Source organism: Chionomys nivalis, chromosome 1, assembly GCF_950005125.1.
Source record: "Chionomys nivalis chromosome 1, mChiNiv1.1, whole genome shotgun sequence".
In the NCBI taxonomy this organism is placed as follows: domain Eukaryota; kingdom Metazoa; phylum Chordata; class Mammalia; order Rodentia; family Cricetidae; genus Chionomys; species Chionomys nivalis.
This window is the reverse complement of record NC_080086.1, coordinates 147,812,455-147,838,143: the sequence shown is the minus strand read 5'-3', so window position 1 is coordinate 147,838,143 and position 25,689 is coordinate 147,812,455. Positions and strand designations below refer to the sequence as shown.

The 25,689-nt window shown below is 38.1% G+C and overlaps 1 protein-coding gene across 2 annotated transcripts in view; it reads left to right on the top strand.

Annotated features, from left to right (window-relative positions):
• Hycc1 (hyccin PI4KA lipid kinase complex subunit 1) overlaps positions 1-25,689 on the top strand; it is a 73,881-nt gene that overhangs the window by 39,789 nt on the left and 8,403 nt on the right. For both annotated transcript variants that reach the window (XM_057763621.1, XM_057763630.1), the window contains exons 4-10: positions 6,367-6,546; positions 7,790-7,870; positions 8,328-8,443; positions 8,742-8,837; positions 10,757-10,873; positions 14,561-14,648; positions 15,132-15,291. In XM_057763621.1, the coding sequence (XP_057619604.1) occupies positions 6,367-6,546; positions 7,790-7,870; positions 8,328-8,443; positions 8,742-8,837; positions 10,757-10,873; positions 14,561-14,648; positions 15,132-15,291 (838 nt within the window). The remainder of the gene's footprint in view (positions 1-6,366; positions 6,547-7,789; positions 7,871-8,327; positions 8,444-8,741; positions 8,838-10,756; positions 10,874-14,560; positions 14,649-15,131; positions 15,292-25,689) is intronic.

The following is a 25,689-nucleotide window of genomic DNA, read 5'->3' as shown; positions in this document are numbered from 1 at the left end:
GCCCTTCTGTCTTGTTGTGAAGTGACACATACAGAAAAGAGTCTCTTGGACTTGGACTGCCCAGTCTGCAGAGCTGTGAATGAGTGCATTCTTTATAAATTAACTGGTGTCATAGCAACAACAAAACAAAACAAAAATTAGACCATGGACAAATACAGGTTTTCTATGTGGCAAATCAAACAAGCACTCCTAGTGGCAGTGAAGGATCGGGAGGCTGGGGAAGTGTTGTGGATGGAGGTTAAGTCTGACTAGAGAGTCAGCACTGGGGGACATTGGATGCGGATGAGTTGCGTGATACCTCGTTTTTGAGTTTATGAAAGATTCTAATAGGTTGAAAATCAATTTCAGTGTCTCTGTTTCTCTCTCCCTCTGTGTCTCTCTGCCTCTTTCTTGGCAGGGTCTTATTTTGTAGCTCCGACTGTCTGGGAACTTACTATGTAGATGAGGCTGACCTCTAACTCATGGAGATCCATCTGCCTTTGCCTCCCGAGCATTGGCATTGCTCTAAATAGATAGATTACTTCTAATCTATTTACATCAATGGTTCCTTCAAGGGAAAAATATTTAAAATAAGTCCAGCTTCTAATAGAAAACAATTACAGTCATGACATAAAGCACTAAGCCGATGCTGTCTGAATTTCCAGAGGTGTTAGTCATTCATCATTGTCTAATTAATCTTTAAAGGAATGTTTAATTTTCATAATAAATGAACTAAAAACAAAATTTATGATTTTAAACTATATTATTGTGTTTGTTCTTGTCTGTTTCTCATTATTGAGAATTTGGTTCTGCTCAAGGTTTTTTCTGGAAATGCTTGGTTAAATTCTGTAAAAATGTAACACCTGAAACAGTGGGTTGTTAGCTTATCAAATAAAATGGTTACTAAGGAGAAGCTTACACTGATTTTCTACAAATATTGACTTCAGCAGTGCATAGAGCAGTGATTGACCCTGATTTTAGGAAGGTTTTGGTTGAGACTTTGGGTTTTGAAAGTACAGATACAGAATGTCAGAAAGCCACAAGGCCTTTAAAAACTCTAAAGGGGTGAATGCTGTGGAAAGCCTTGCAGATACCATAGCTTCATTTAACCCTGTAAATAATTTTAATAAGTTATTATTCTAGTCATTGTTATACTTATTTTTTACTATAATAGTTTTACTGGCCTTTGAATATATTCTGACTTATGTACATAAGACTATGAGACAGCACAAAAGAGAAAAGGCTGTCTTCACTACATGGCTGCATAATCATCAACATAATTAATATAGCTTAAACAAAAGGGGGAAATGTAGGAATTTAGCGGAGTCACTGTATCTGGGGTAAACATTAGAGTGAACAGCTGGTTTCTAGAAGTCCTTTGACCTTGAGAATCCTTGCGGAAAGCAGTGATTGTTTTCTGTGATCTCTAGGTTTGTTTCACTGAAGGGCCCTGTAGTCACCCCATGACTTTGGTCACAAGATGCCTCAGGCACACACGAGGCTCTTGTATTATTGTGTATTGCAAATGATACATAATCAAGGACTAGAGTCGTAGGGACACGTGATGCTCTCCTTTAGTCAGACATGTAAGTTAAGTTTAGGGACCTTGGTATGAATTATTCCCACTATTTGGGGGAAAAAAAAAGTTCCTAGAAAGGGACCTTTAATATTGAGTTGTGTGACGTACTGCAGAGTTCAGTCCTTCATGGATCCATGGACCTTTAAAACAAGACTATACAGTCTGTTGAGTCATGACTTTGTGTCAGATGGAGGGGTGTAGAACAGCCCAGCTTCTAGTTATTATGCTGTGGAATGTACTGTGAATGAGATGCTAGTGGCTGTGAGGATTTCCTGCAAGCCACAGACTTCATCTGGAATAATGTAATCCAACAACTGTAGAAGGAGCTGCGGGCTGCGTTCCTGCCACCTGGCTCCCAGCCACCAGCTAGCTTTACCCGAAATACCGATACACAAACTGTGTTCATTTAAACACTGCTTGGCCCGTTTCTATTAATGTGTGTAGCACCACGAGCTGCGCTTACCAGGAAGATTCTAGCCTATCTCCATCCTGCGTCGGAGCTTCATCGCGTCTGCCTCAGAGAGCAGAGCTATGCCGTCTGAGCTCACTTCCTCTTCCTCCCAGCATTCTGTTCTGTTTACTCCACCCACCTATGTTCTAACCTATCAGGCCAAGCAGTTTCTTTATTAATTAACCAATGACCTTCCTCCATCAAACAACTATGTTCATCTTGTCTTCTCTTTGCCCCAGTGTCTTTCCTCTTCTTTCCTGAGGTGGGGTTTTATGTTGCCTAGGGATTCTTGAGTGCAGTCCTCAGCCTCCAAAGAACTCAGGCTGGATTGCTACCATGTCTGGATTGCCCATTTTCTTGAAGGATTTTGCTTTTAAAAAATATATTTCTTTTAATTTTTATATTATAATACAATTACATCATTTCCCTTTCCCCTTCCTCCCTCTAAACCTTCCCATATACACCTCCTTGCTCCTTTTCCAACGTGTAGCCTCTTGTTAATCATTACATACTTGTGTGTGTGTGTCACGTATTTTTCCCTAAATACATAAGTACTACCTGCTCAGTCTTTATAATGTTACTTGCATGCATGTTTTGGGGACTGCCTGTTTGGTACTGAATAACTAATTTGTGTATTCTTTCCTGAGGAGGACTATCAGAAAACCACAACCAATCAAAATGCAGAATTGTGGAGCACAGTCCTGGTGGTTAAACTGTAAAACACTCCTGAACTAAGGCTTAGGGGACATTGTGGAAGAGGGGGCAGAACAAGGAGTAGGAGTTTGCTGTGAGGTTATGTCTCCTAGTAATGTCAAAGCTACAGCCATGAGTCTCACCAACATAACTGTCTAAACATGAGCAGAACAAGGGCACTGATAGATGTGCTAGGGTGGAAAGGGAAAGCCCGGGAAACCCCAGCCGTACACAACTGAGGTCTAGGTACAAGCTGGGAGTGGTGACTTAGGCTGTTAGCTCAGCACTTGGGAGACGGAGGCAAAAGTATTGTAAGTTCAAGACCTGAGCTACATAGTCAGACTTAAAAAAAAGAAAGTGAAAACTTGTTTGAAGTTCTCTTTGTCTTTGATTTAGAATCATTTCACCAAATAAAATAAATATAACAATATATATTTTTGAACAATTAGACATTACTGATCACTTACTCATTGGCATTTTAAAAGGCTTGAAATATGTTTCTGCCCCTTGGGTTTTGACCAGCTGCTGTGGAAAGAGTTTGTAGGGCCAGTTTCCGTTTAGCTATTTTAGTTTAGAGCATCCCTTTTATTTGAGTAAGGGATTCAGCTCCAACAGGTCAGAGGACCGAGGACTTCTTCGTTCACTCTTCAGATCACTCCGACTATTAATAGTCACCTGGTCTGCTTCATGGATGGTGTACATGGCATGGCGTTTATGAGGCGCCACACAACCCGGCCTGCACTCTGCTCAGGGCAGCTGCCTAACTAACCCCCCCCCCCCCCCCGCTTGCTGTGACAGTTTTAAAATGTTCCCTCTTGGTTTCTGTTTGTGTTGCTGGTCACTAGGAACAGTATGAGGATGCTCCTCGGCCCATGGCCCTCAGAAGCACCTCTCTGTAGGACACTCTTCACATAAGCTTGTTTTGCTTTGATTCTCATTAATGTGGGTGAAGATGGCATGTGTCCTGTATTGTTACATTTATAACTTAGTCCTTCAAATGTATTTTGAAGTGCTTCTGAAACGTAACAGTAATTGACTTTAATGGTGTTACTTCTTGCTTGCTTTTTGGAGTAGTTTGTCTTTATTTGAAAATATTCCCAAGGAGCTGATACTGTCTTTTGGTAATTCTGAAATTCAGGATAGACATTGAATCTGTTGGTATTTGAGGCCTGGCAAGTTTATCATTTGGATTTTATGAACGGACTTTTTTTTCATTATTTAGTTAGCAATTATTTATTGAATGGGCATACTGATAGGCAAGAAAAAATAGATCAAATTCCTGATCTTATAGAAGAGAATTTATGTTTCAGTAGGTGAGATAGAAATGAAGTGGATACTGAATGTTTGGTGGTATTAGCAAAGCAGAGGGAGGAAGTGTGTGTTGAGACTAAGGAAGGGACAGAGCTGGAAACAAAGACAGAGAAAGACACACGGACAGAGAGGGACAGAGGGAGGGGCAGGAACACATGTACACATTTATATTCAAGAACTTACAGTTAGCAGCTTACATGTAGTGTCATTTGCGCAAATGGTGCTTTTTGTTAAGTATTCTGTAGTCCCAAGTATATAATCAGAGGCTAACCCTGCTCAAGTATTGACTTGAGCAAGAAAGAAGGGTACTGTTAACTGCCAGTACCTGAATAGTGAGCTTCTGACTTTCTGTGTCCTTTTCCTACTGTATCATCAGGAAATATCTGATAAAAATTTCGTGAACTTGATTCTTTCCTTGCTTAGTTAGGAACATTTCTTAGTTCTGAGAGAACATTTTGTGCCACAGTTCTGTATCTAGACATATCTCTCAACACACAGATTTCTTACTTATTAGCAGATGTCATAAAAGTCTCATTGTAACTCAGTTGTTTTAGGACTCAGTATTCTCTTTCATTGTTTCCACAGTAATGAGTTCTATGATGACGTTTCCATATATGTATACAGTATGCTCATCCTAGCCACCCTCTCTATTGCTTTTCTGAATCTCTCCTCCCCTCTCTTTCCCTCATCTCTCTCCCCAAAGCCCCTCCCTCTTACATTCAAGTGCTTTGTTTCTCCCAGATCCCACATATGAAAGGAAGCTCCCTTTGCTGTGACAGTGATCTATAGGCCATCTGTTTATTTCCTTAATTTTGTTCTTTGTGGTTGGATAAAGCTCCATTTTCTATATATATCACACTTCTTTAGCTTTTTCTATTGATGCTGCAGCACCTAGACTGAGTCCATAATTGTGAATAGTGCTGTGGTAAACATGGGTCTGCAGGTGTCTTTATCATAAGCTGAGTTGGATTCCTTCTGGTATACACCCAGAAGTGATAGAGCTGGACCATATCATACTTCTGTTTTTAATATTTGAAAAGTTGAGGTTTTCTTTTTCTTTTCTTAATAACCTAGGTCCTTGTTCATGGTAAGTGCATTACCGCTAAGACATACAATTCTAGCCAGAACTCAGGGTATATTTTAAAACAGATAGGGGATATATGATGATTAGGTCATTTAGGAGGCTGAGGAGATAGTTTGTAAAGTGCTCCCCATGCAAGCATGAGGACCTGAGCATGACCCTTAGAACCTATGGAAAATCTTGGAATGGTGGTACATGCTTGTAATCCCAGTGCTCGGTAGGTAAGGACAGGTGGATCCCTGGGGCTTGACCATCCAGCTCAGCCTAATTTGCAAGCTGTAGGTTAGTAACCAAGGTCAAAAACCAAGGTAGATGCCACCTCAACAACAGTTGAGGTTCGCCTTTGCCCTACGTGCACATACGTGCACAAGTTATTTAATACTTGTACTTGAGGTACAGGCTTATCTTAACAGTTCTTTAATAGCCTAATGACAAAGTTTCCACGGAGAAATATATTCCAAAATGTACCTGAGCCATTAGCAACCCAACATGTTCAATTGCATGCCTAAAATATATTCAAGTTAGGTATTTCTATATTCTCACATTATATATTATTATTTTCTAACATTTGTAAGAGTTAGAAGATCTGGCTCCTTTCTGGCTCTTGTGAATGTGTGTTGTCTGTCATGGTAGAGAGCCTTTCTGTCTCCATTTCCTTATTGAACAACGTGGCTAATCATATTCTACTTAGGGAGTAATGGAAATTGATGTTTCTGTATGAATAGTATTTTGCAGGCTGTAAAACATCAAACAGATGTTGGTATTTATCTGTGTTGGCTTCAAATGCATAATTTTATTTAATCTTTTTTGCAGCATGATTTTTTTCTTCTCTTTAAATCTGTCTTCATTTAATTCTGCTTTCATCAAGCAAAAATCCTTTCAATTTGGAATCTGAAACTGGTTAAAAGACTTTGAGTGTGTTTTGATTAAAATTGACTATGTGTTCTTACAGAGTGTCTTGAGTGAATTTTCTAGCAAAGTTCATAATTGCAAATACTTGTTAAACTTAACCAAGCTTCATGAATTGATTCAATTAAAGCTTGCTTAGGGATTTGGAAATATGAGTGTTGGGCCACAGTGCAGAGTCACTTAGGGCAATCTTACCTTTTACTTTCTAACCACCATTTCTCAAAATGCTTAATTCTGAAATACACAAATATTTTAATTTTCCTGAAGCAAAGCTAGTCACTGCATTTTGAGAAACCTTCTTTATTCATACAGTGGTGTCATTCACATACAGTCCAGTTCTTATTTACATATAATCTCTTCCAGTTGCTAGAGCCTGTGTGTCACCAGCTCTTTGAGTTCTACCGCAGTGGGGAGGAGCAGCTACTGCGGTTCACCCTGCAGTTCCTCCCAGAGCTGATCTGGTGCTACCTCGCCGTGTCGGCCAGCAGAAATGTGCACAGCAGTGGCTGCATCGAGGCCCTTCTTCTAGGGGTTTACAACCTGGTTTGTATTGGTGGATTAACAAAATGCTTTTTGAAAAACCGATTTTCATTTTAGTAAAACCACTATTTGCTTTAAAAAAAAAAGACTATCGGGGTATGGTGATGCATGCCTTTCATTCTTGGGAAATGGATCTACCCGAGTTTGAGATCAGTCTAGTCTACAGAGTGAGTTCCAGTACAGAAAAAAAGAGAGAAAAAGAAAGAAAGAAAGAAAGAAAGAAAGAAAGAAAGAAAGAAAGAAAGAAAGAAAGAAAGAAAGAAAAAGACAAAAGAACCTAATAGTATTGGTGCATCCATATAATTATCTAAATAAACTTGTATGGGTTGCATGAAAGCTGAAGCTCAGAACATTGCGTTCTCCTATAGAGAGAGATAGTATAGCAACAGCAGCCACAACAGTACTACCACTGGGGTTTTATTTCATTTTGTTTTGAGGCATCATCTCACAGTATATCCCTGGCTGGCCTGGAACTTGCCATGTAGAACAGGTTGGCCTTAAGCTCACAGAGATCTACCTGTCTCTGATTTTCAAGTCAGAGATGGGATTAAAGATCTGCATTGTCATGCCTAGCTACTGCTATCGTATTTAAAGTTTTTTATTTATGGTGTGTTTAAGTTTATCTGTAAGTGGTTTGTTTTTTCACAAAAAGAGTGAGTAGCAAGACCTGAGACTCACTGGTCACACTCTGTAAGTCTCTACTGTCTCTGAGCACGTGTGTTCTGTTTCCAGTGTGTGCCATTCCTAGCTTAAGCATTCATTATGAGATGGCATGCTGGCTTCTTTACAGTCTGTGTTCTTTAAGATGGAAGAGAAGGGCGAGGTCATTCTGGAGACACACCTCATGTTTAATAACCTAGAGAATAGAACTTGCTGGTAGAAAACAGTCACTATGCTATCCACGCCACAGTCATTCTGAAAACCACGGAGCTTTAATTTATTTGGGTTTTGTCTGTGCTGAACTGCAAGGCTCTGCTCTGTCTTTGTTTTTAGACTGCAGCAGTGTACATGTAGTTGCTGATGCTAGTGGATCACCAATGTTAAAGATTGAACTGACTCTAAATACCTTTTATTCTGGTCTTTTAAAAATTGGCCTAGAGGGAAGAAAGGGAAGGGTGAAATGTAATTAATATTGTAATCTCAAAAAAATTAAACCTGGAAAAATTGTTCTAATAACTTAATTTTATTTTTAAGATGTTATGTGTTAAAGGTGACTATTTTAAGATATTTTCTTTTACTTTTGTAGGAAATAGTTGACAAACAGGGACATAGTAAAGTATTGAGTTTTACAATTCCATCTTTATCCAAACCATCTGTATATCATGAAGTAAGTAGCTTTTTATCTATGTATATTTATTGGATCATACTCTGACAGTCCCATAAGATAGGGTTACATGTGCATAAAGGTGAATTATTTGTACTTCAAAAGATATTAATTAGCACCACACAGGATGTATACTGTCCCAAAAATAACATAAGTCAAAATTACTAAGTGGTTAACTAAGATCGGATCATGAGAGCCTTACTGAAAATGCTATTTTACTTCGTGTAACGCGGAAGACTCATCTCTCATCTTAGTTTGTGTGCATGTGGAGGTGGTTAGACAGTTTGTGTGTTCCAGGATAGAATTTGGAAATTAAACTTAATGTTTTTAATTTTAATTATTGAAAATATGAAAGTGTTTTTAATTTTTGTTAAATCTTGGGGTGGAAACTCCTAGTAGGCACTCTCATGCTTTGGGTATTCTGAATGTCACATTTAACAGAACAGCACCTTTTCTTTAGCCTTCTAGCATTGGGTCTATGGCCCTGACTGAGAGCGCACTGTCCCAGCATGGCTTGTCAAAAGTAGTGTACAGTGGGCCCCATCCTCAGAGGGAGATGCTGACAGCACAGAACAGGTAAGAGCCAGCTCTTCTGCCACACCAACTTACTCAAAACTATTTCAGTACATTTATAGTGTTTAATGAGTTATATGTAACTATTATGTGGATATTGAATCATTTTATAAAAGAACCACACATATCTAGATTTGTCCTTGTACTTTGCTCCATATTATCTGGAACACTGAGTTTTTATGGTGTATAATTGTTACTTGCAAAGACTTCTTTTCCTTTGAGTTTTCCTTATTATGCTAGCTATATGTAAGTCTGGTTCTGTTGCATAATATCTGTTAACATTCTTTTGGCTTGTCTTCAGGTTCGAAGTGTTGACATTCCTTTTGCTGTGTTACAATGCTGCCTTAACCTATATGCCCAGTGTTTCTCTGCAATCACTGTGTCAGATTTGTTCAAGGTAATTTAAAATCCTATTTTTCTAATACTGGAGTATATGAATGTAGGACTGCTTAGGTTTGTTGCAAGCCTAAGTTATTTTTATTTTGAGTAATTGTTTGTTTAAAACATTATATAATTCAATATACAGTTGAGCCCATTCAGCACATAGAAGGTGGCTTAGCTACCAAAAAATCACAGTGATGAATATCCAACTGAGTAATGTTTGGAAGGAATGTTAAATCAGAGGGGTTATATTATGTACATTACATTTAAAGTGATGGCATGGTCATAACCTTTTAATTTGTGGAATGTCATTGGGTAATCCTTTTCATCTTATTTTTGTTGTTGTTGTTTGTTGTGTTCTAGTTTGGTTCAAAAAATAAGAGAAACATGGCATTGCGTTTTTCTTCCTTTAAAAAAATAGAGCTAAATTTTTTGTTGAATAAATTATAAAATTTGCGGTATATTATACAAACATTAAAAATCTTAATTTAAGAGTTTTTTAAGCATTTGAACATTTAATAGCATATGTGGTATGGTATGTTACAGCTCTTATATTTGCTGAATATGGTTAGAATGATAATAATACTTCACTTTATTGGGAGCATTATGAAATAATTTTTATTATCTTTTGTGATATTCCACAATTTTCTAGTTTTCTATGATTAACATTTTAAAACAATAAACAAAACAGAAAAGACGAGATTTTTTTTACCTTTTACATGTCAAGAAAATAAGACAAATTATATAGTTAAGGAAGTTAGATGGAAATTATATTTGAGTAATGTATTTAGCAAAAAACAAAAAACAAAAAAAAAAAACCTAGCCAGAAGGAGGGCATATCGGTTTCCTTTTCTCATCGTCCTAAGAAAATACTGACAAAAGCAACTTAAGCAGAGAAGAGTTTGTTTCGGCTCACACACTCAGAATGCACTCCCTTCTGACTGAAGGCCTGGTGTTTCGGCTCACACACTCAGAATGCACTCCTTCCTGACCGAATGCCTGGCATTGAGAGACTTGCATTGGGCTGGCTGCCACATGAGGAAGCAGAGAGAGGTGAAGGCTGGTCCTTGTGTACTGACTCCTTTTCACTGTGGAACCCCACCCATGGGAGAGTACTGCCCATGCGGGGGGCTGGTGTTCCCTCCCAGAGTTAAACCCCTCTGAAAACACCCTCACAGAAGCACCCAGAACACCGTTTCCTGGGTGACTCCAAATCCTCAGGCACAGTGTAAAGTAAATATGTTCTGAGGAGCCCTGTGACCTTGCACTGTTTCCACCTTGGGCAAGGGAGTCAGTTGGTTTCATTACTTCTTAATTTAGTAACAGATGTCAGAAGAATAAAAGAGGATGCTGGGAATCGAATTCCTCTGAAGGGAGGGTCAAGCTTTCCAGAGTCCCTTTGCTCCCTGCCCCCAACTTTGGGCACTTGGTGTGAGAAGTGAGAGAGCAGAGATAGGGTGGACCAGAGATCCACCTGCCTTCGCCTTCCACTTGCTGGGATTAAAGGTGTGCGTCACTGTGTCTAGCAGGAGCACTAAAATATTTTATCTGTCTGAAATATATTATGGATATTTCATGAAAGTAGAATCTGGATTATAGTAAATTTTCTGATCCTGCAGTTTGCACCAAGAGCTTAATCAGGAATTAAAGATTATTCTAAAGATATCAGTGACAATATCCATGTAATGTCCCCACAATTTTTGATAATTGAATTAATCAAAGTTAGTAAACCAACCAGAGAGTGTGATTACCAGCTGCATACATCTCCTGCCCTTGTCTTTACAAGCTTTTCCCAGTCTAACATAGTCAGGGAAATGTTACAGAAAATGATCTGTTTGGGAGATTGTTTTATAGATACTAGATTTGTTAATTTTATTATTGGCTCATAAATATTAGAAAACCATCATAAAAATATGTTTATTTTGGTCTTTCTAGAATCTGTGTCTGTGGATATCCTCGACAACATGTAAGAAAATACAAGGGTGTAAGTAACAGAATACCAATTTCATCCGGATTCATGGTACAGATGCTAACAGGAGTCTATTTTGCCTTGTAAGTGTGTCTCATATACAAAGCACACTGTTGGTTCTTTGGCATAATATAACTTGCCAGTCTGTTTCTATAGCAGTGTAATTTCATTAAATAAAAATAAAATCATCTGTTTTTTCTTCTTCTTCTTTTATTTTGAGACAAAGTTTTTCTGTGAAACAGTCCTGGCTGTCCTGGAACTTGATTTGTAGACCAGGCTGGCCTCAAACTCATAGAACTCTGACTGCCTCTGTCTGCTGAGTGCTGGGGTTAGAGGTGTGCGTCACCACCACCTGGCCAATCATCACATTTTTAGAAAGAATAGGAATCAAGTTCTTAATAGTTTATTATTTAAAACATGTATTTTAAAGTTGTGCAGAATTTCAAACAGACTAAAACACTTCATTTTTTAAAAACAGGATCAGAATGCAATGATTAAAATGTGAATATGCTCAGTTCTTCTGTATATGACTTTTTTTTTGCTATGATTTTCAAATTGGATTTTTAGACTCCCAATGAATTTTTTTTGTTTCTTAAACTTTTAGCTCTTCAAAAGCACTTTAGAGAATCTTCAATCAGAAATAACTTATTAATTTCTATCATTGGTACTTAGCCTTAGGTAGTAACTTAGGCACCAGTTACTAAACTGAATTCTGTCTCGTACTTTGTAATTCTCATGTTACACAGATGATAAGGCACTTTGCATTGTATTCGCTTGATACTTTAATTGACTCAGGGAAGAATTTATGACTTAGAGGCCAAATCTGGCTTGCACCTTGTAAAGTTTTACTGAGGCTTATCTGTGTTTGTGTGTTTGCACACTGGCCATTGCAATGGCGGAGTTGGATAGTTCTCATAGAGAAAGCATTCTACAATTTAGAACATTGGATTTGGGGGTTTTGGTTGTTTTTGTTGTTAGAGACAGCATGGCCTTGAACTCCTGATGCTGCTGTTTTCTCCTCCCAAGTCCTGGGATTATAGATGTCCATGCCTAGCTCTGAAATACTTGTTTCCTGGCCCTTAAAAGAGATTTTCTAAACTTTATGTTAGATCATTAGGATTGCCCCCACAGGACATGGATACTCTGTTTTTCTTCTCATTTTATCTTGAGTGTCTTCTGTTGATCTGTCTCCATGTTTAGCTTTTCCATGACTTAGTAGACTTGATCTGTAGTCTACTCCAAGGCCATTGAAGGGTTTTCATTTTTTTTACTGTGTTTTGCTTCTACTCTTTTTGTTCTACTCTCTTCTGAAATCTCAACTTATTTGTGAATGTTGCCAGTCTTTTTCACAAGAGTATTTAAAATAATGATCATAGCAATTTAAGTTACCCAAGTTACCCTGATAGCCTCAATATTTGAGTCACCTCTGGATTTAGTTCATTTATTTATTTATTTATTTATTTATTTATTTATTTATTTATTTATTTATTGCTTGTTTGTCTATTTCCTTAGTGGTGCTGGGGATTGAACCTAGTGTCTCATATAAGTACTCTACAGCTTACCTGATTCTCTGGCCATGAATTTAAGTCAACTAATTACTTCATGCATTGACAGGGTTCTTTTCTCTTGCTTATAGTATGCCTTGTAATTTTTCTTGTTCATGATTTCAATTAGTAGTAGGTCAGTAGAAACTGGTGGAAATATGATTTATGCCTGAAAATAGGAATGATTCTTCTTGGAGGATACTAATGAAATTTTGTAGGTAGTGTTATGAAGTAGTTAGAGTCAGAGCCCAGGGCCCTGGCAGCCTTAACAAGAAACAGTGAAAAGCAGAAAAAGGAGTTCTACTCAATGTAGCCAATAGGGAGAGAAGCAAATTATAGAAGACAGAGGAATACACAGTTGCCATCCACCCCTGTGGATCCATCATCTGTTCCAGTCTCGCTTACAAGGTGTGGTGACAAGTTATCAGACTGTTGACTCGTATTCCTGGGAGATTCGCTCCCTCTCCAGCAGGCACTATAGCCGTTCTTTTCCTATCCCAGCATGAGACTCTTGGGGAAACTCCAGTTCCTCGGGGTCCCCAGTTTCAATGGGCTGATAGTCAAAGGGAGGGGCACAAGTGTCTCTCTTTGCTCTTGCCAGGGTGGTTTCTGCAGGTATTGTGTTACTGTTGCCATAGTTACATTCATACTACAAATCCCCCTACTCTTACCTAGTATTTCAGTGGGAGCTGGATTGCTGAAGAGTTTCCCTCCTTCAGTTCTCTCTGTATGCCTGCCCCTCAAAGAGGGTTTTGCCCTCTGTTTTCTAGCCCCCCTTCAGCAATAGATTGTTATTCCTTATTTCTCAGTGTACACTAGCCAGGCAGTGTTGGGGCTGGAATGTCAACCATGTTCTAGGTAGACTCCCTGTTCCTGAATGATGTGTATGCAGGGGTGTGTCAGAGTGGTCCTCAGTGCTTTTGCATCCCCCTTCAGAAGTAGAGAACCCCTAGTTATCTCAGCATGGAAGGAGGATTATGTTCCTTTTCTCCCTCCCAGAGCCACAGTTCCTCACCAGCTATGCCCTGGGGGTATTTATAAGGCTATTCTATCCTCAAAAGCTGTAGGACTTTTGTTCATGAAAAAAGTGTCTGGCCCAGTGGTGGTGGTGCACGCCTTTAATCCCAGCACTTGGGAGGCAGAGGCAGGCGGATCTCTATGAGTTTGAGGCCAGCCTGGTCTACAGAGTGAGTCCCAATTTCAGCCAGGTCTTAAAAAATAGAAGAAAAGGAAAAGGAAAAAATGTCTGGTAGGGTCCTTGTGCTTTTTCCATGGCAGTGACCACTTAGCTTCTTCAAGCCACCTTTTCTGGTCCCCAGTCCTGCTTCTCGTGTCTCCTGTGCATACCTACAGGAGGTTTGTGGGGAGCCTGTGTGGTGGTGTGGACTCTCCATGTATATGCGCCAGAATTTTTATGTGTGTTGTATCTCCAGACCCAGCTTCGTGGTGTGCTAGAACTCTTTAGAAAACTTAGTTGAATTCTCCCCAGTTGATGCCTTATGACCCTCTTTTGGGTTCAGGCTAGTTGGTTGCCCTGTGCCCTCAGCTCTCTTTGATGGATTTGTCAGAATTATGATTTTAAAGGCCTTGCCTGTCAGGCCTCACTCATGCTTTTGTTTTAACTCAGATGACCAAACCAGTATGTCTCTGTTGACTTTTATCACTTGGTTGATTTGTAGGAAGGGTTTGCTATATTGTTGAAAGTTACACATATATAATACACACATGCTGATTTTCTTCTCTCTCATGCTCACAACATGTATTATGTTCTCTTCTAAATGGCCATCAGAATGCAAAGGAATAGCTACTTAGGAAAGTGGGTAGGGTTGGCTTCTCACTAAAACCATGGAAACTACAGAGTAATTTGGCCATAAATTGTTCGGAACATTATTCTAAAGTCTATAATTTATTATGTTCTGAGTTACTTTGACAGGGTAAGATGCTTTAAAATTGCCTTAGCTCTTTGATTTCTGTTCTATAAATAGTCATGTTCCTTAGAGAAAAAATGTACATGTATAAAATATTCTTTGTTACTAATAGGCTTTCAGATAATAGGAACTCAGTGACTTTAAATACATTCTTAAGGAGAATAAGATGGGAAGTGGTGTGCTGATGTGGTCTGTTGCTTTCCTTAGTAGAGATAAATAGTCCCTAATTATGTTTTTTTTCTGTTGAATAGGATAAATTAAAAATAATACTCTTTGTTTAACTCCCATGATTTTGTAGATACAATGGAGAATGGGATCTAGCTCAGAAAGCATTGGATGATATTATATACAGAGCCCAGCTAGAATTATATCCAGAGCCACTGCTGGTAGGTTCTTTGCTTAATTATACAAATTCTTAACTTACAATTTTTCAGAACTATGCATCGAGAAGTAATACATAGCATATTAGAATGTCATTATTACTCAGTGCTTCATGCTTTGTTGTACTGGGAAATGTTACATTTAAATTACTTGTTAATTAGACTGGTTTAAGATATTTCACTGATAGCATTCTCTTCTGCTTATAAGAACTTCAACATCTAGATTCATTTGTCAATTAGCATTTGATATTGAGAAAGAAGCCTAATTTATTATTTAACAATCACAAACTTCATTTCATTCATACTGTTTTAAGATACAAGTATTCCTCTGACTCTTCTACTCCTTATTGGTGGGTATGTTGATTATCATATAATACCTTGGAGAAAGTATTATTTTTTTTATAAATCTATTAACACTTAGTCTTATGTTTTATCTAAAAGTAAATACTACATCTATTTATTGATCTTAGACTTTATTTTTTCTTTTAGGTTGCTAATGCAATCAAGGCTTCATTGCCTCATGGTGCCATGAAATCTAGTAAGGAAGGTACACGGTGTATTCAGGTTGAAATCACACCAACATCCTCTAGAATATCAAGAAATGCAGTTACCAGCATGTCAATTAGAGGTCACAGGTGGAAAAGGCATGGTAAGAACTCTTCACATTTGAGTAGTAGTGGCTCTTTCACAATTCTCTCTGCGGTTGTGGTACTAGAACTTGTAACTTTAGGAAACAGCACCATTGTAGCCTGGAAAGGGAAGTGCTAGCTCATCACCTTTGACTTTTATCCAGGGCAATAGACAGTGAGGGGAGTGGACGTTCTTATGTTAAATATATGAATGAAGAATTATGTAAAATTGTACCAGCTACAGCAGCGTAGGAGAGTAAGAAAATGCATTTTAGCTACTCATATACTTTAAGTTGCTATTCTTGAGTAGTTGTGCATAGTCCTTAATGAATGTTCTTACGCCTCAGTCAGGCATTTACCACGCAAGTTTTTCACACTGGAGTAAAACTACCAGTGATCTTACGTTCTGTCTGGACTCCCGGGTAGAGAATGCCATGCTGTCAGTACAGCAGCAGGTGTTTCTATTTTACAAGTTTATTTTCATTCAGGACATGCCAGTATTCCTTTTTATCATTTTATTTTACTCTTGTAAAATGTTGCTGGAAGTTAATTTCATTCACCATGCCACCTCCATGCTTTCCCACTTCCGTCTCTTCTCTTAATCTACTCCTTGTTTAATCCTTCTTCCTTTCATGACTTTTCTCCCATCTGGCAGTCATGGTAGCAAGAACCAGAGCATCACTGTCACCCTCTTCAGAAGCAACCTTTGCATGGGAGGCAGGAAACTTCATCCTTACCTCGAGAGAGCATGGGGGGATGTGTGTTAAAGCGGGGGGGACTCTACTCTGCCTTCCTCCTCCTCTACGCTGATGAAAATGGCAGCTCAGCTTGATAGACTATAACTCATATCAGTGTTCCTTGGGGGAGAGAATGGATAAAAGAGGAAGAAGACATTAAAAAAGAACAGATCATAATGCAGAAAGCTAATCCTGACTGAGCAGGCTTGCCATTTCCCCCTCCGACGTGCTAAGAGAGAATATGCCAGAAAAGAACAAGAGTGAAGTTACACGATTTAACCAATGATCATTTTTGATCCTACTCCCTTTTAAAGTTACTGTAGCAGTGCTAAAGATCCAACAGGGAGGTATAAAAGATGTTGTGGTGTTTGCTATTAGGCAAATAAATGTACAAAATCCATTTAAACTTGTGAACCCCAAATGTACTTCAGTGAAACTATGCTGTTTAATGAGAATACATTACAGAAAGTAATCTAATGGATATGTGATACACTAAAGATTAGGAATTCTGTCCAGCTTCGTTGTATGAAAGTAGGTGCAGATACAACAAACTGGATTGTACTGGCCTCATGGACATAATCACTCCCAAACTACTGCTTCCAAAAAATACAAGAATGAATTCTAATTTCTACTTTCCCTTCTTACTGTTTAGATGGACATATTGGGAAGGGGAGGTGTCATATAGTTCAAACATGAGAGAAATATTGATGCTCCCTAGTTTGTGCGTGCGTGTGTGTGTGTGTGTGTGTGTATTCATACACGTGAATGTATGTGTGAACATGACCAGATATTTAAAAGAAAGAGATACATATCCTACAACAAGATGGAAGTTATTTTTTAGAAACATATTGTAAGAAAAAAATGCCAAAACAAGATCAAAGACTTCTTGCATATATTGCTTCTGTTATGCTCTTATGGATCCGTGTTCAATTTTGACTGCTCCTTGCAGGGTTTGTGCTCTGTCTCAGGCTACAACCTTATTTATTTATTTTTATTTATTTATTTATTTATTTTGGTTTTTCGAGACAGGGTTTCTCTGTGGTTTTGGAGCCTTACAACCTTATTAAAGTAGCCTTTTTATTGCCTGTTTTTATGTTAGCCTTCACGTCGCTTGAGCACAAGTGTCATAGATGAGGAAATAGAAGAGAATGAACTATAGAAAGAGAAGAAGACACAACCATGAGCAGATACTGAATATGGATTAGCTTTATTTGTCACTACACAGTGTGAGTTTCTGTTACCCACTGGCCTACAGTGAAATAATGCTTGTTTAGTCTGATGTGTCTCTGGAGGGGCAGCAGTGTCCTTTCTAAGGGTAGTTAGTCTTGGTTCTCCTTAGTGAGTTTCTATCGTTACAACAGAAAGTTCTAAACGCCTCCCCCAGGCCCCGTGCTGAAAGCCTGCACTACCTTTCACACCATCATGCTAGCCTAGCATCCAGCCCTGAACCACATAGGAACCATACCTTCCTAGAGAAGCACTGTTCATGGAGTTACCACGTTCTGCTCAGTTCAGCCTTTTCCTGTGATTTCTGCCTGGACATACTCTTGTCTGGCTCTCTAACCAGCACTGGATTCTCGTGGAGAGGATGGTTATCATTGTATTCTTCTAAATATGTAGACAATTTTCAAATTAAAAATAGATTTAAAATTATATTTATATGATTATATTATTATATTTATGTAAAAATTGCAACAATGTATAAGTAAAATATTTCTTTAGAAATAGTACAAAGGGGACATAATATGAAAGGACCTAAAGACTCCAGGGTGGCCTCCAGTGGCCTTCCTATATGCTCATGTTTCTGAAGCATGGTACTGTAGAGTCACAGCAGGATATAACTGTGAAGACATTGAGAGTTCCTGTGTTTGATGGAACCCTAGATATGCTTTCTATTCAGCTCCTCTCCCCACTCTTACCACAGCTATCCTCAGACACATAACTGTAACCCTACACAAGTGGTGATGGAGCCTGGGGAAGAAAGCAGGAAAAGCAAAATCAATTTTAAGGAGTATTCTGTTTTTTCTTCTTAAGTCCTTTGTTTTTCCACTTGTGAGAAAGACTATGGCATTTCTTTTCTGTTGAACTTTGTCTTAGTTGCTTTTTTTGAATTGCTGTGAAGAGACACTATGATCAAAGTAATGTTGACAGAAGTTTCTGTCCTGCCCAGTCTCACAGCCATTCAGTCCCAACAAAACACACAGAGGCTTATATTAATTATAAATTGGTTGACCTATTAGCTCAAGCTTATTATTAACTAGCTCTTACAACTTAAATTAACCCATAATTCTTATCCATGTTTAGCCACATGGCTTGGTACCTTACTCAGTGAGGCATTCTCATCTTTCTTCCTCTGCATCTACTGATGACGGCAGGCAGAGCCTTTCCTCTTCCCAGAATTTTAGTCTGGTTGCCCCCCCCCATACTTCCTGCCTAGCTACTGACCTATCAGTGTTTTATTAAACCAATACCAGTGACAAATCTTTATAAGGTACAAGAACATTATCTACAGCACTTCCCCTTTTTCTTTTCAAAACAAGAACTCTGAATCTAATCTCTTTTGTTTAGCTTTTTCCCTGACCATTATCCATACCAACTTGTAACCAACACTCTAAACAAAGACAAACATGGCAGCATGTAGGCAGGCATGGTGCAGGAGCAGTAGCTGAGAGCTCACATCTGCTTCACAAGCAGGAGGGAGGGAGGGAGAAAGAAAGAGCTCTAACTGGGAATGGTGCAGGGCAGGGGGGTTAAAACTTCAAAGCCCTCCTCTAGTGACTCATCTCCTTCAACAAGGCCATACCTCCTAATCCCAAACTGTTCACCAACTAGGGACCAAACATTCAAATATATGAACCTATTGGGGCTATTCTTGTTCAGAATACCACAGTTGCTGTGGCAAAATACCCTGAGAAAAGAAACTTAAGGGGAAAGGGTTTTTTGGCTCACGGTCTGAGGGTGCAGACTGTTGTGGCAGTCAAGGCAGCAGGATGTGAGGCAGCTGCGCACACTGTGTCCCCAGTCAGGAGGAGTCAGGGGAAGCATGTTCACTTGTTTTCCCTTTTTATAGTCTGGAATCTCAGTCCAGGGAATGCTGCTACCCAGAGTGTGTGGGTTTCCCTACCTTGGTTAGCTTAATGAAGATAATCCCTATGAGGAAGTCAGAGCCAAGGTCCTGGGAAATTGACAGTTGACACTAGCCATCACAAGCCTTCTCCTCTATCTGGTTGTATTGTGACCGGTTTTGTCATTTGCTTGGCCCTGTGTTTTACTTTTTAATTAACAGAATGGTTTTTCTCAGGGCAAGTTTAGTTTCACAGCAAAAGTGAGTTTATAGGATGTAAGTTTTCATGTCTGCTGTCACTCACTGGCACCCCTGTCCTGCTGACAACCAGCAGCGCCATTGTGTGCTTGGAAGCTCTGGGTTTACATCCTATTTCAAGTAACAACAGAAGGATATTCCCAGAGGTAGGTATTATTTTAGAGAAAGCTATTCAACAATTCACTGTGTGTTGACCTGATCTCCACATTTTTTCTCTTGGTTGTTTGAATATTATAGTGAAGTGGCTTCATTCAGTATTGTGCCTTTCAAATTCCTCAAGTCTTGTATTTAAGTCTTGAGCAAGTTTTAATGATTCAGCCTATGTCTGTGCTTAAATTTGGAAATGGAAGTTATAGTGCCCAGTTGTTGCTTTGACTTTTCATAGTTTCATGGTTAATGTCTTTATTTACATGGCAATAATTTAATTTTCAACACTGTTGTGTTTCCTTTATTCTGTGGTGGTAAATAATTCAAGGCAAAGGTATATCTTTCAAATAAAGATTTTTAAGTCACTTATATGTTGAGGCTATATAGAATGTAAAAGGCAAGTAGAGGAAGAAAGATGAGATTAAAAAGTTAAGGATAAATAGGTTGTAACAAAAAAAGAGCTAAAAATGAAAATTCTAGTAAAAACAAGGGAAATTTTGATAAAGCAATAGCATTATTTTTAAAACTAAAAAAGGGCGATTTTACCTAAACATTTTCTGTAAAAAGTTAAGTAAGATAGAGAGAAAAGGAAGACAAAGCATTTCTTTGTGCTTTATTCTGTGGTCTTGAGAGTTTCTGTAAAACACCAGCTGCTTCTGTCTTTGCAGCTGTGGGACTCTGTCCTCCCAGCGTTTCTGGCCCCACAGTTCCACCCCAGACTTTCCCTTCTTACCCCTCTTCCAGAGAAAATTTAGCTGCTCTTTTTGTTTGTTTCCCACAACTACCAATATTATGACTCATTCTTCTTCACTTAAAAAAAATACCTACATGGGAACAACATAAGCTATTTTCCATTTTCTCAGAATGGTTACTGAAATAACACTGCCGTTTTATATAAGTTCCCTATTTAAGTTAGGGACTGACATATGGTTGTAAATAATGAGCACAGGCAACTTTGCCAACTAGTTCCTAATAATCCACCGAACTCCCAAGTCTTCATCTCTGTGTCCTTTCCTGTGTGTATGTGCTGAGGGATGGCAGCAGCAAGTACAAAGCATTCTGCGTGCTTTGAAGTACCACATAAAGGCTGGGTTTAACCAGCCGCAGGCTGACTAGTTCTTTAAGAATTGCTTTGTTAGCTAGCCAGTAATTGTGTTCTTGATAAGTTTTAACTAACTAATTTGACATTCAAATGATATTATCCTCCTAAAACTTAAATTCTGAGTTTTCTTAATTTGAAATAAATGTGCTCAGTTTGCGAGTACTATCAAGCACAGAGCATGCGTGTTATACAACACTAGCAGTGTGTTTAGTGTTGCTGTGGATGTCCCTCTAGTACCTGACATATCGTTATTAGAACCAGGATTTTTAAAATGTTGTTTCATACCTAGTCTCTTACTTCATCTAGTTAATGTCAAAATAGGAACTAGATCTCACTTGGATTTCTCAGTTACACACAGAACTGTCTGCAACAGGAAAGTGTCAATAATAAAGGATAGTGAAAATATTTCTAAACTAGATCCTTTGAACATCACCCTACTTTTGGTCTTTTTTTTTTAGTGGTGGTAGAGATTGAATCCAGGGCTCCCGTGTGCTCTATCCCTAACCTTTGAGTTTTTGAGGTAGGATCTCGATATATATAGCGCAGGTTGGTCTTAACGCAGAAGCCCCCTCCTTTAGCCTCGCATGTACCTTTTAATTAGTAGATATTTTTAATTAGGGCTACTTTTTAGCTATTTTGACTTAGAATTTCCAAGAATACAACCTTTTAAGTGGTGAAAAAGAATTTTAAATAAGAGGTAATATGTATTTTTATGTTTTCTGACATGGTGACCAAAAGCAAGTACCTTGAGAATTTTAGAATATTTTACTATATGGAAGAATCAGAGTGTGGAAGGGAAGGGTGGAGGATGGAAGGAGAGTGGGGAAAAATATATAATACATTCCTATCCAAACAATTAGAATGAGAAGGATTTTTTTAAAAAAGAAAGAAAAAAATCAGATTAATATAATTTAGATATATTAAGCCAAAAAAAAGAGCAATTGAAAGTTACTATGTAAAGCAATTTGATTACAGCTTTGGTTTATAAAATTGTTTCTATTTAATGGATACCATGGCACTTAAAACTAAGTGAGATAGTATAGTTCAAGAGACTTCTAATAATGTTATAAAATACCAGAAAAGTAGTCTGTGTCAGAATTTGCTCAGTGATTAAGTGTTCTCTTACTAGAAGAATAAAAAAAGAAATGATAAAAAGCTTCAGAGACTGAGATATAGTTCAATAGATAAAATACTTGCCAGGCAAGTCTCAGGATCAGAGTTCAGATCCCAGCACCCATTTAGGCACTAGGTGTGGTGGTGCAGGTCCATAACTCCAGCCCTAGGAGCTGGGTATTGAAGATGGTAGGCTTCTTGGCACTCACTGATGAGCCCGTCTAGCTGTGTCAGCGAGTTGCAGGTTCATTGAGAGACCCCTTAAAAAACAAGGTGAAGAAGCAACTGAAGGAGATATATTCCTGAACTCTGGCTTCCACACACATGTACATGTGCACACACATAAACACACAGACACACAAATGCAGAAGATACTATTTGTATATAAAATCATTTTGTTTAAACTGGCTAGTGCTGTAGACAGTGTTAATAAGTTTCTGGTGTGTATAACATTGATGAAGCAAGACAGTAGTTACTTTGTAACTGTTGAAAAGATAAAAAGTCATAAATGCATTTCTAGGAAAATGTCTTTAAAATAATTGTTTATAAACATCTCAGACCACTTAAGACTGTCTTTCTAGATAGTGGAGAAGAGAAACTCATAAATCTTGAGATGGAATATTTATTTTGCGAGCAGTGTTAATAAATTTCTGGTGTGTATAACATTGATGAAGCAAGACAGTAGTTACTTTGTGACTGTTAAAAAGATAAAAAGTCATAAATGCATTTCTAGGAAAATGTCTTTAAAATAATTGTTTATAAACATCTCAGACCACTTAAGACTGTCTTTCTAGATAGTGGAGAAGAGAAACTCATAAATCTTGAGATGGAATATTTATTTTGTGAGTCTGATTTTATGATTTAATGAGAAAAGGGCTTAAACTGAGGGAAATGAAAGTTAGTAAGAGTTTTTAAAACATTTTGAGAAATAGTGATAATTCGAAATTTTGATGGCAAACTTTAGTAATTGGCTATTAGAATCCCTTCTACATCTCCAATTAGAATGTCACAGTTCTAAGCCAGGCCTGGAACCTAAGCTGTAACCTAAGCACCACGAACTGAGATGGAGCATCATGGTGGTCAGGGCCAGCCTGCTCTGCATAGTAAGTTCAGAAGCTCCCTTGCTGCACAATCTGCTTCTGACTTTCAGGTGTAGCGTTCTGCTCTTGTCCATCTTCAATCTTGCCTTGCTCAGGGAGCAGCCCTTTCAGTCGCAGCCCTCATTTGGTGCTTCCGTGAAGCTTTGATCTCTTCCTGAGACTACTGGCCCAGGCTAAACCTTGCCACAGAACTTCTTTATAACTTGGGATATATTTGTGTTCAATGTTTTATATTAAGCAGCGTAACTTCCGTTGCATTAAAATGCTAGTAAAGTATGCAGCTGGTTGGTCCATGTGCCTGTTGGTGGCTGCCTTTGCAGTCTGAAGTGCAAGTTCCCTACTGCTTCCACCTCACTTTAGAGCATTTCCACTCCGACTCACTAGAGTCTTTCTTCCTAACCCTCAAACATTCGAGAGTCATTTCTGCCTTAGGACCTTTGACTAGTTCTTTGGGATGTTTGGCTGAAATTTGACTAGAAGAAGGTACCCATTTGCACCCTTTCTTCTTGCAGATTGTTCTGTATCCAGTACCTTTTCAATATTCAGATTTCAAGTAAATCTTTTACAGAGAAGCCTCCCAAAGTACTCTGAAGTAGCCTTGCCCCCCATTAGCCTGCTTACTGGCTCCACTATTTTTATTTGCATTTATCTGCTATTTCAAATTTGTTTTTCTACATAGAAGGAAGAACGGGTATCTATTATGTTTGCCATTGATCTCTCAGTGCCTAAAATGATGGCTTGCACATTATAGGTGCTAGATACATTGTAGTTACATTCATGGGTGAATGAACAGATGACTTGAAAAGTTTTAGGGTGAGCAATTTGTCCATCTTTTCTAATTGTTTTATTGCTTTATGAAAGCTGATTTGTGGGGTGGTGTTTGCTCATCTGTAATGCTGTCAGTTGTTAGAGTTTTCCTTGTATTCTCTCACACGTGCATATATTTTCATCATTTACCTTACTTAAATGTTTAGCGCTTTGGTTTTATTTAATTAACATTTCAGATGTTTCTCCAAATTCTCCTGGTAACTTTATTACAGTTATTTTAATGACTACATAATATGTATTCTGCCTTGAGTTGTTAACTTGTCATTTACTCACCTGTGTCCATGTATCGAATAAGTTGCTTCTAATTTCTCCTGTTATAAATAATCCTTTAAGGTACACCCTAGTAAATACATAGAGGATGTTTCTCCATTTGATAGAATAAAATATGATCGTTAAAGGCAGTATTAAAGAATAGAATTGCTCAGGCAGCTTCTACCGTTTCTGTATACGTATGCAGAAGGAGCTACATTATGGTAACTTGTAGAGGGTGCACGTGGCTGTCTTTGGAGTTTGAAGCTCTTTTCACAGTTACTGTCAAAGCTATGTGATGCAGCCCTTCAGCTGTTCTAAGCTGTAGTCTGTTATTTCACAGAGAGGTTTCAGGAGCTTCATACCATACTTTAGCTCATAAGTTTGAGTATAAAGATATGTAAATTCTCTTAATAGTTAAATTGTTTTTCTTAAAATTGTCACCTTTAGTAAACAGAACAGCCAGAAGGCAAGTAAGAACAGAACCTAGATGATTTCATGAGTGCAGATAGAATAGATACTTGGATTTATGAAATTATGTTTGTGAGAAATCAGTTTTAGTAATGGTCGTAATTCACTTCACCTTTTTTTCCCCAAAAAATCAGAAGAAATATTTAGGTGAAATTATTTGAGTTACATTTGAGGAGAAAATTGGAATTGTCTATTAAAAGTGTACATGGCCAAGCATGGTCTGGAGCTTCAGCTGCTCAAGAGACTGAGGTGGGAGAATCCGAAGTTTGAGGCCAGACTGGGTTATCCAACAAGAATCCATATTAAAGTAGACACTGACAAAGGATAGCATAGATATTCTTAAATTTTAAATGTTTATAAAGCGTGTGTGTTTGTGTGAATGTAAATGTGTGCGGAGGGAAGTAGGGACTTGCATGCACATGAGGGGGTCTGAGGACAACTTTGTGGAGCTAGCTCTCCCTTCCACCCTCACATGGGTTTGGAGTTTCAAACTCAGGTTGTGAGGTTTACATGGTGAGTGCCTTTCCCGGGGCATCTTGTAACCCAGAGTAAGTACTCTTTAACTCTTCACCTCCATAGCTGAGATGTGCTCTGTACCTAGAAGCTATGAAATAGTCTCAGAGAATTTTCTTTTTGGTTATTTCAATTTTTTAATTATTTGAAGTCAAATATTTCAAAAATTTATACCCAACAAGGTTTTAAATTAATTGTAATTCCTTTTGCATACATTTTTAAATTCCAAAGAAAAGCAACTCTTTTGTTATCTAATTATTATTCCCTTAAACATCTTCTATATAATTTTCTTACAGAGAGATTTAATTACCTCTCTTTAGTTATATATGTCATTTTTTGGATAGCAATAAAAATGAACTATCTTATAAAATATTTTTGGTGTTTTTAGGCATTATAATAAACCTACATTTAGAAATTCCTACTTCATTTTTCTCAAACAAAGAACTTTTGCTCTTTTGCCATCTAAAAATTTTTATTATCTTAAGCTGTGTATTACTTGACTGAATAAAAAAATAACATTTTCCAAGCTTACCTTTTTCATATCTTCTGCATTTTCATCTTTACTTATTTAAATAATAATTTTATCTTGCAATAGAGATTTGTTCAGTTCATTTAAAAAATAAATTTTCAGGCTCTCGGGAGATGAATCAGTGGTTTGGAGGACTGGCTGCTCTTCCAGGGGACCCAGGTTCAATTCCCAGCATCCACATGGATACTCACAACCATTCCTAACTCCAGTTTCTTCTGGTCCACAGAGCACTATGCAAAAAAGTAGTGCATATGCACACACACAGGCAAAATAACTACACATATAGAATAAGCATTTAAAAAAAATT